This window comes from Convolutriloba macropyga, chromosome 9 (genome assembly GCF_964194025.1).
Source record: "Convolutriloba macropyga chromosome 9, txConMacr16.3, whole genome shotgun sequence".
NCBI classification, from domain to species: Eukaryota; Metazoa; Xenacoelomorpha; order Acoela; family Convolutidae; genus Convolutriloba; species Convolutriloba macropyga.
In genome coordinates this window covers 25,418,791-25,429,463 of record NC_134476.1, presented here as the reverse complement: position 1 = coordinate 25,429,463, position 10,673 = coordinate 25,418,791, and the positions used below count along the sequence as shown (strand labels likewise).

At 37.1% G+C, this 10,673-nt stretch overlaps 1 protein-coding gene across 1 annotated transcript; it reads right to left on the bottom strand.

Annotated features, from left to right (window-relative positions):
* Window positions 1-6,854: 6,854 nt before the first annotated feature.
* LOC142345681 (G patch domain-containing protein 1-like) lies at window positions 6,855-10,433 on the bottom strand. Its single transcript, XM_075397905.1, has 2 exons — window positions 10,215-10,433; window positions 6,855-9,949 (listed from the first exon to the last, which is right to left on the bottom strand). The coding sequence occupies exons 1-2, from the start codon at window positions 10,357-10,359 to the stop codon at window positions 7,554-7,556; spliced, it is 2,541 nt and encodes an 846-aa protein (XP_075254020.1). The 5' UTR covers window positions 10,360-10,433; the 3' UTR covers window positions 6,855-7,553.
* Window positions 10,434-10,673: the final 240 nt, after the last annotated feature.

Here is a 10,673-nt window from a genome sequence, read left to right as displayed (position 1 = left end):
AGTTTTACCAGTTTCATAATCAGGTCTTTCGATCAACACAAACTATCTCAAACTAAACACAGTCATATTGACGATTGACTGATTATCTGAGATCAAACAACTCACCCATAGTCGAAACAAGTCCAACAGGTATATCTGACGACATCTAACAAAAATCTTAAAATAGTGTTGCAACAATTTACGGGGTGCTAAATTCTGCATGTGATATAAAAATAGAACTGCAGAGATAGAAACATTACAATTAAATGCTCCAATCAGCTTCTCTTTTCAAAGCTACGATCTGTCAGCGCAGTGCAACTACTAATAATAAACGCTTACTGCCATTTGATCACTTCCTCGCCGAAAAATTTGCAGTTAGGTTTAGAATAGAATAGGTTTTGCATAGAATAGGTTTGCAGTGAGAGGTGAAATATGTTACCATCTCATCTGATTTTCTGCTTTGAAAATTGAGCATAGCAACTGCTTTGGAATTGGAATGTGGCGGTTGCAAACAAAACGCGAAAACGCAATTGAGAAAGCTGCTAATGATAAATTGTCGTGTTGGCAGTGCTAATAAACAATAACTAACAACTCACAGTGAAACTAACTCTTTGAAACCATCTCCGCTTTATTGAAACCAACATTGACTTTTTGAACGCATGCTAGACAGGAAGGCAAACATAAATACAATAAAATGAGAACGTATTTTTTGTTTTTGTAAATCAAATGGTATTTTTCTGTTGTAAGTTATGTCATTTGTTGCTTAAGCGCTTCAAAAAATTACTTGCGAACCAATAGCCTGCTTCTCGTGGACCATTTTAGATGAAAAAATTCTGTCTGGGAATAGCTTTTTTATTAATTGCAACTTTTTATCTGTGACTGTTTTGTTCAGCAAAGGTTGAGAAAACATAACCAACCATCTTAGGAGAAACTGCTTTCGAGCGAAAGACGGGGCTCAATTCTCTTCTAGTCTGCTTCAGCCAGCCGGAGTCGCGGGAGGTTGATGGTTATGCTATCGTTAGCGGTTGAATGGGCAAAAATTCACTACAGGTCTTCAATTATTTGCAGATTGTTAAAGCTCAGCGCATTTTTTAGTTGACTTTCAGGAAACAGCCGCCAATCGAGTTCAGCTGGTTACAATTATGAAATAAATAGAAACAGATTACGCGAGATTTAAAAAGCCAAAGAAGCAAAATTAAATCAAAAAGCAAATTGGTTAGCAAAAAATTTGCACAACTAAAGGCACCCACATCTTAAATTGCGTCAAAACCAATCGAGAGCAATTAATCACTTCTATTACTGAAATATTTTTAAGTAATATTTTCCAGGCCAGTCACATCTACTCAGCACAATGATTGAATGAAAGATAGGAATAGCAGAACCGTTGGTTCGAGAAAGATATTTCCGTCTTTGCATTTTACTCCAATACCGGGGAAGCGAAGTGTGAACACTCCAGTTAAAACCAAGAAAATTGGTTAAAATGCGGCGGCACAAAGATTCCCCACACTATATGCAGTATTCAAATTTTTAAATATTTGAAATCTATATTTCAAAATCAAAAAATGAAGCCCGAAAATCTATATATCCCAACACTGAAGATATACAGTCATATATGCACTTACAGTTAGTCTTGCATATTTTCATCTTATGACAGAAAAAATCTTATGGCAGAAAAAAACATCGATATTAATAGGAAGGGGGAAGCTAAGTTTTGAGGTGCAACATTGTAAGCAGCAGACACGATTCGATTCGTCCTGGGTAAATCATAGCTTTATTAAAAATAGCTGTTTCGGAAAACATCTGTTTTCTATTTAAAACTTCAGTCCAATTTACACCAACCAATTTAGTTTCTTAGTGAAACACGAGGCGCCAAATAATCTGCGTCTGTAAGCAATGAGTCTGTAAATTTCATCAAATAATTTTCGTTTGTTAATGGCGGTCAGAAGCAATTTTTGAGTGATGTTTTAAATTTACTGTTAAGATATGAAAAACATCTCAAATGATATGACCTATTTTCCTATACTTTTTGTGGCCTTAGAAAGGTACAATGGTTTTCAACTAGTAAAGAAAACTATCGTTCGCCTTTGGCAAACTCAAAAATCAAAAGAATCCAAGAATTTTTTGAAATTAAATAAATTCGAAAGTCAAGACAACCAAAAGAAAAAATAGTAGATAGATTTACGCATAACTATGGAAGCCAAAGGAACCTGCCATTAGTGAAACAAAGTCATCAGACTAAAAAAATAACAAAAATACAGGCAAAGCTAAATACTCAAATATAAACCGACAAATGTCGGAAAAATTTCTCTTGAACGACAAGGGCGGGGCAATTCAATTCAGGGTCTGTAGCCTAAATCAATTTTTCTTTTTGGGTGCAAAAAACCTTGCCCTATACGGGATTCGAACCACTAACCTCCCGATTCATAGCCAGCCCCACTAACTACTGCGCTTTGAGTCACTCATTTTTGCTCTGCTGCAACCGATTGTATATTAGCAACAAGCTTTAATTCGGAATGAGAGCAATAGAGATCACTCAAAAATGACGAGCAAAAGCGTAAAAAAGTCACTTGAGAAGTCAAAGAATGTTCTAGAAGAAAAGCGCAAAATTGTCAAGCGAAAAATTTGCATAAAAAAGACCAACACGTTTACAATAATTGCTATGAACTTCGTTCAATATCAATTAAACAATTTACAAGACACACTGGGTTGAAGCCATTAAAACAATCAACGTAGTTTGCATCAAAAGCCGTCAAAACCAACATTAAGCAGCAAGTGGCTAGGACCTGTCATTGGTGAAACTAAGAACACAGAGGGCAAAGTTCAAAATACACTGATATACTTGAAAACAATCAAGTTCAAAGTCATCACAACCATTGCTTACCAATTAAAGGCAATGGACCGGTAATTAATCAGATGGAATTAAACTACAAAAAGAAACACATAAAACTCAAAAACTGAAATAAAATTAGCAAGAAAATAGCGTGGAACCCAATAAAACCAAAAGCTCTCTACTTAAAGCATAAACAATCAAGTTCAATCTAAGCTCTTTTAAACGCCAATGCGCTCTGCAATTAAGGTGATAATGAGAAAAGGAACGAAAAGAATCCAAATATGGGGGAAAACAAAAATCAGAATTTTTTGTGAGACCTAGAGTCAGCGGAAACCACTGAAAGATTGATTTTACCAGAAAGATGATGATACCTGCAATTAATAAGCTGAGGTACTCGTTGTACAAAGTAGGATTAAAAACCGCGCAAGAAAAAATTCGACCGAAATTTTGAAAACAAACAAATATATTTAATTTAAGTTACGCGAGCCATTGGGCATCAACTTACAGCATTAGATAAGTTCGCTCATGCCTCTCGCCCTTTTTCATCACACCCCTAGAGAATCAAATTGAACCTTTTATTAATGAGACCAAGTCACAAGACCACAAAAAACAAAAGAAGCAAGATTCAAAATCGTGTCGAAGCAAAAAAAATAATGAACTGCTCTGCTCTCTGAAAACATAATACATCTTCTTTGGGCTTCATTTGAATGTTAAGGGGATCCGCGATCAATGGAACTTTGAAGTAAAAACTGACTTGTAATTGACAATATAAAAAATGTGCGATTTATAAAAAAACAGCTCCACAATACAATCCGACTCCTTTTCATTTTAAAAATCCTCGATAGTATAATTAGCCTTATTATTGTCGCTTGTCTCTAAGAAACACGTAATTGTTCCAAATATTATTAAATCGGAAAAAAGGTGTTAATTGAAGCAACAATGACACTTAAAGTGACGTGAACAAAATCATGTCAAACATCAAATGTTTATAAGAGCTTTAAACACAGATAACTCCTCGAAAAACGAAATTCAATTAAACCTAATTTAAGTTCAATACACGCTTCACGATTGTTGCCACTACTCACAACATGCTGTGATTACTTCACCGATTGGCTAAAATTGACTACATATTTCCTCCCCTCTGTAGGTGGGATCGGAACGAGAATTGGATTGTCAAGTATATAGACAAGTTAAGACGGAATTTGAGTGCTTAACTACTTCCGTCAATTGATATGAGCTGTTTAGAACTCTTTCCAAAATAATTAACGAAGCAAAAATCAAAAAGACAAGAGTGAACAAAAACTTGAAACTTAACCAAAACATCGCATAAGAGGACCAACAGCACTTTAAAAAATTCTTTGTCTCTTTTGGGAGTCATTGAAGCGATAGAAAGAGAACGCTGGCGAAACACAACTTTGTCTCTTACAATTTTCCAAATCGATGAACTTTGCTTGCGACATTCAAATGAGAAAATTAGGACACGAGAGGTAAGTATTTGTATTTAGACGCAAGTTGACTTCTGGCATTTATTTCTGTTAATTTTAATTCCACTGATTTAAAATATTTGTACGAGAACAATATATATCATGCACAAATTGATTTCAAAAAGATAATAAAAGATAAAAGATAACACCGAGGGGTTGAAAATACAGAGGTATTTTTCTGATCACTATTGATTTGCTCACCGAACAAACAGATACTAAAATTGTCCAGATAGAGAGCACTTCGTAATAAAGTGTCTTCTAAAAAGAATTGATAAAAAAATGTTTACTAAGACAATCCCAAACCGATAAAAAGACGCCTTCCTCTTTGGCAAAGATAATAGTAGAACTTAGATAAATCAAAACCATTTACGAATACAATTTATATTCAATTTTGAACGGAAAACCATATATTCCACTCTTGTTTTGTCGAGTCATTCATGCAATTGCACCAATTAATGCTTGACCACATTTGGTGAACACGTGTTTCATAAGTCTGAACAAACAAATATTCAACCCACAGTTTCTTGGACCAGACCCGTGAAGATATTGCTTCCCATTTGTTTTCTCAGGACTGAATATAATTGATTTCAAGGCCATATTTGAAAGTACAGCCAGCTATGAAGAACTAGGCCTGGACTGACTTCAGTCTCTGTTTACACGACTTCGTCAAGGTCATAGCAAAGATTTTTCTGACAAAATCTTAAACTATATGAAGTGATATAATACCGCTTTTGATATTCGTAGATCCGAGCTTGAGATCTAAAGCGTTAAAAACACATTAAATTCATTCTCTTGTCAAGATTTCTTTGACTTCTTATGTTTCTTCTCTTTCTTCTTTTTCTTGTGTTTCAGTTCACTGCAAATCTTTTCAACAAACAACACATCAACAGCAACTTTGCTCGAGTTTGAATCGCACTCAACTTCTTGTTTAACATTTTGCATCAGAACTGAACTAATTTCAGACGTGACGTAATCATTTGACGGGTTGGGGGCAGGTGGCAAACAAGGTCCAAATTCCTCCTCTGAATCAACCGAGGATATCACGCTTGCTTCTTCTTTAACAGCGCATTTTGCGGCTGCAGATAATACAGACTCACTGTTAACGTTATTAAACGAGGGTTTCGTACTTTCAGTTCCTGGAACTTCAAAAAACTTGCTGAAACAATCTTGATCTTCACGGAAGGTATTTTGGGTGCCAGAGTGACCAATTTCTGCACTATAAGGGACGACTTGTTTGATAACCCTGGGTCGATCATCGCTTGATCTTTCATTGACTGAAATCGCCATGTGCTTATCTGAAGTTGAGTTGTTCAGATGTTCACTGCCATTATCAGTTTCATCGAAAACGTCATGAACATCATCATCATCATCGCCAAAAACATCCAAAGTAGGATTAAAAACCGCGCAAGAAAAAATTCGACCGAAATTTTGAAAACAAACAAATATATTTAATTTAAGTTACGCGAGCCATTGGGCATCAACTTACAGCATTAGATAAGTTCGCTCAAGCCTCTCGCCCTTTTTCATCACACCCCTAGAGAATCAAATTGAACCTTTTATTAATGAGACCAAGTCACAAGACCACAAAAAACAAAAGAAGCAAGATTCAAAATCGTGTCGAAGCAAAAAAAATAATGAACTGCTCTGCTCTCTGAAAACATAATACATCTTCTTTGGGCTTCATTTGAATGTTAAGGGGATCCGCGATCAATGGAACTTTGAAGTAAAAACTGACTTGTAATTGACAATATAAAAAATGTGCGATTTATAAAAAAACAGCTCCACAATACAATCCGACTCCTTTTCATTTTAAAAATCCTCGATAGTATAATTAGCCTTATTATTGTCGCTTGTCTCTAAGAAACACGTAATTGTTCCAAATATTATTAAATCGGAAAAAAGGTGTTAATTGAAGCAACAATGACACTTAAAGTGACGTGAACAAAATCATGTCAAACATCAAATGTTTATAAGAGCTTTAAACACAGATAACTCCTCGAAAAACGAAATTCAATTAAACCTAATTTAAGTTCAATACACGCTTCACGATTGTTGCCACTACTCACAACATGCTGTGATTACTTCACCGATTGGCTAAAATTGACTACATATTTCCTCCCCTCTGTAGGTGGGATCGGAACGAGAATTGGATTGTCAAGTATATAGACAAGTTAAGACGGAATTTGAGTGCTTAACTACTTCCGTCAATTGATATGAGCTGTTTAGAACTCTTTCCAAAATAATTAACGAAGCAAAAATCAAAAAGACAAGAGTGAACAAAAACTTGAAACTTAACCAAAACATCGCATAAGAGGACCAACAGCACTTTAAAAAATTCTTTGTCTCTTTTGGGAGTCATTGAAGCGATAGAAAGAGAACGCTGGCGAAACACAACTTTGTCTCTTACAATTTTCCAAATCGATGAACTTTGCTTGCGACATTCAAATGAGAAAATTAGGACACGAGAGGTAAGTATTTGTATTTAGACGCAAGTTGACTTCTGGCATTTATTTCTGTTAATTTTAATTCCACTGATTTAAAATATTTGTACGAGAACAATATATATCATGCACAAATTGATTTCAAAAAGATAATAAAAGATAAAAGATAACACCGAGGGGTTGAAAATACAGAGGTATTTTTCTGATCACTATTGATTTGCTCACCGAACAAACAGATACTAAAATTGTCCAGATAGAGAGCACTTCGTAATAAAGTGTCTTCTAAAAAGAATTGATAAAAAAATGTTTACTAAGACAATCCCAAACCGATAAAAAGACGCCTTCCTCTTTGGCAAAGATAATAGTAGAACTTAGATAAATCAAAACCATTTACGAATACAATTTATATTCAATTTTGAACGGAAAACCATATATTCCACTCTTGTTTTGTCGAGTCATTCATGCAATTGCACCAATTAATGCTTGACCACATTTGGTGAACACGTGTTTCATAAGTCTGAACAAACAAATATTCAACCCACAGTTTCTTGGACCAGACCCGTGAAGATATTGCTTCCCATTTGTTTTCTCAGGACTGAATATAATTGATTTCAAGGCCATATTTGAAAGTACAGCCAGCTATGAAGAACTAGGCCTGGACTGACTTCAGTCTCTGTTTACACGACTTCGTCAAGGTCATAGCAAAGATTTTTCTGACAAAATCTTAAACTATATGAAGTGATATAATACCGCTTTTGATATTCGTAGATCCGAGCTTGAGATCTAAAGCGTTAAAAACACATTAAATTCATTCTCTTGTCAAGATTTCTTTGACTTCTTATGTTTCTTCTCTTTCTTCTTTTTCTTGTGTTTCAGTTCACTGCAAATCTTTTCAACAAACAACACATCAACAGCAACTTTGCTCGAGTTTGAATCGCACTCAACTTCTTGTTTAACATTTAGCATCAGAACTGAACTAATTTCAGACGTGACGTAATCATTTGACGGGTTGGGGGCAGGTGGCAAACAAGGTCCAAATTCCTCCTCTGAATCAACCGAGGATATCACGCTTGCTTCTTCTTTAACAGCGCATTTTGCGGCTGCAGATAATACAGACTCACTGTTAACGTTATTAAACGAGGGTTTCGTACTTTCAGTTCCTGGAACTTCAAAAAACTTGCTGAAACAATCTTGATCTTCACGGAAGGTATTTTGGGTGCCAGAGTGACCAATTTCTGCACTATAAGGGACGACTTGTTTGATAACCCTGGGTCGATCATCGCTTGATCTTTCATTGACTGAAATCGCCATGTGCTTATCTGAAGTTGAGTTGTTCAGATGTTCACTGCCATTATCAGTTTCATCGAAAACGTCATGAACATCATCATCATCATCGCCAAAAACATCCAAAAGCAGATTCAAGTTTTTGAGGGAGTCTAACGCTTCGCAATCAGCATTTTCTTCACTTTTCGCTTTCGATAAATCCTGCACTGGACCGACATTTGACGAATCAATGAGTTGTTTTCCGATCAAGGTATGAACTGAATTCTCTCGTGAGTCAACATTCGGCTGTTCAACACGTTTAATTTCAATGGCCTCTTGTTCACGCGTCCTAGACTCAGGCAGATCAGAATCGTTTAAAAATGCGAGAAAATTTGACTTTTGAATGGTGCGATCATGCAGTGATTCATGGCGATCTTTGCTTGAACCTTGTTTATCGTCATCACCAGCATCGCCTTTACTTGAGGTTCCATATTGCAATGACTTATGGACTTCATGAGATTTAAATTCAAATATTGGTTGGTCTAAAATTCCGCGACCGAACATATTCTTAACAGTCTGGTCGTTTGCTTTAGGCTCATAAGAGTTCTCAGCTGTCAGCTTAACGTTGAAGCGTTTGCAGACAATAGAAGCGAACCGATAAGGCATCACAGATCGTGTCAATTTTCCGTACATTTTCATACGCGCCGCCTTCTCTCGAGGAGTTTCAATTTTTTCCTGCTCAACTACGCGGTTGCTTAAAGTGTCCAGTTTTCCCGCAGATACGAAACGAGAGTTTGTAGGAAGTATTGAAGGTTTGAACTCTTTTTCGGAAGAATTGACCCGCCATTCAAGTTTTTCAGTCTGGGTACTGATAGCACCACCTCCTTGCACCAACATACTGTCTTTAGACGGTCCAGTTTCCGAACTAATTGGCTCCCTTTGAACTGCACTGCCGACAATCGGTTCCATAATACCTTTGTCGGATCGAACACCGGCAAACACCAGTGGCTTCTTCTCAACCTCCGGTTCCCGATCTCGACTATTGGAGCAGGAATCCAACACCGATTTCGGAACTGAAGGCTGGTAGTTTTTTGGCAACTTTAGTCCCGGAATTGCTGTAAATTTGAACTCCTTCGACGCCTTCACAAATCCTTCCGCGACTCCAATACCAACTTTATTAGCATCTCGTCTGTCACTTGGTCTTGATGGACCCAATTCAAAATCGTAGTCATTTAAATTCTCTTGAGCATAAATGTCGTCATCGTCGTCCTCAAAAGCACCCACACCAAACGCCTGTCCACTCATTCCCGTGACACTTCTGGACTCAAATCCAGATCCCTCAGTTCCAACAAAATTCTGAGGGTTCAATCCAACATAACCCAGACCTTTGCGGTCAGATTTTGGATTCCTAACAATGAATGAAGCAATATCATCAGGTGCCAGTTTAAACTTGCGCATGACATCCGGTTCTATGACATCCGATTCCGTCAATAATTGAAACTCAGGAGGTGGTCGCGCACAAGTGTAGACTTTTCCGATTGTAGCATCATTCCCGTTTTCTTCAGGCGTTTCCTTTCCAATATTCAGTTCTCGTTCAACATTCGCCCCAACACCTTTCCCATCACGTACACCCAGCCTCCTTAACAGTCGTATACCAAGATCCACAGGGTTAACCTGGATATGTCGCTCAATTACATCCGTGTTCAATTTCGCATTCGTTGCAAGCTTGTCACTGATAAACTCATCATTGACTTTTAACCTTTTAGGTGCAATTCCAAATTCGTTAATATCTTCATGATCCATGAAATCGTTCACGCTTTTCTGCTTCATGGACTGCCTGTTCGACCTCGAAGACTGGAAAGTCGCCGGTTCGAATCCTTCTTTGGATCCCACTGTATTAAAGAATCCGGCCGAGAATCCGCCAGTAAAAGCACCATGAAAACGTTGACGACCTAAACGATACAAGTTTATATAGCTAACGGATACAAAAAAATTAGTGGCATTTAACCTGTCGTATGGTTGCTATCAAAGTGTTGTCCGATAGCCGCTACAATACATATAATTAGGAAAGGAAAGTATGCTGTATAAAACCAGAGAATCAACCGGATCTACTGATTTGATTGTCGATAAACCTCGGGGAACAAAATGATTTGATGCATATTCTTTGAGATAAACTGCTGGGTACAAAAAGTAATATCCCAGAAACAAAACCTTTACCTCTCTCATCCGTGACAGTTTGCTCGTGGATGGGAACTGGCTTTCTGATTGGCTGCTCGTCCTCGTCCAATGGTGGAAAGGCAGTTCCGTAATGGACACAATTGTCATCGTCATCTTCGTTCTGAACATCTCTATGTTTGAACATCGCTATGAATATTAGCGAGAAGGCAAAATAAGGAAGCTAACTCCCATTTATAACTGAAAGCATATCAAAGTTATTTTCGTCTCGATTCTGCTGGATTATATAATGGTAGCCACCAAATGATATGCTTCTTATTTTTAGCCTAATTGTTGTGATCAACTTATGAAATAGTTTCAGAGATGAGCCAGCGATGCATGCTAACTAACCCTGCCAAAAAACATGAAAACCTTCAAGAAGAGCGTTTAGATGACTCAGTAGACGTAAATATGCCTCAACCTAGATTTCATTATCAATCACCGCTACAAACACGAGTCGGT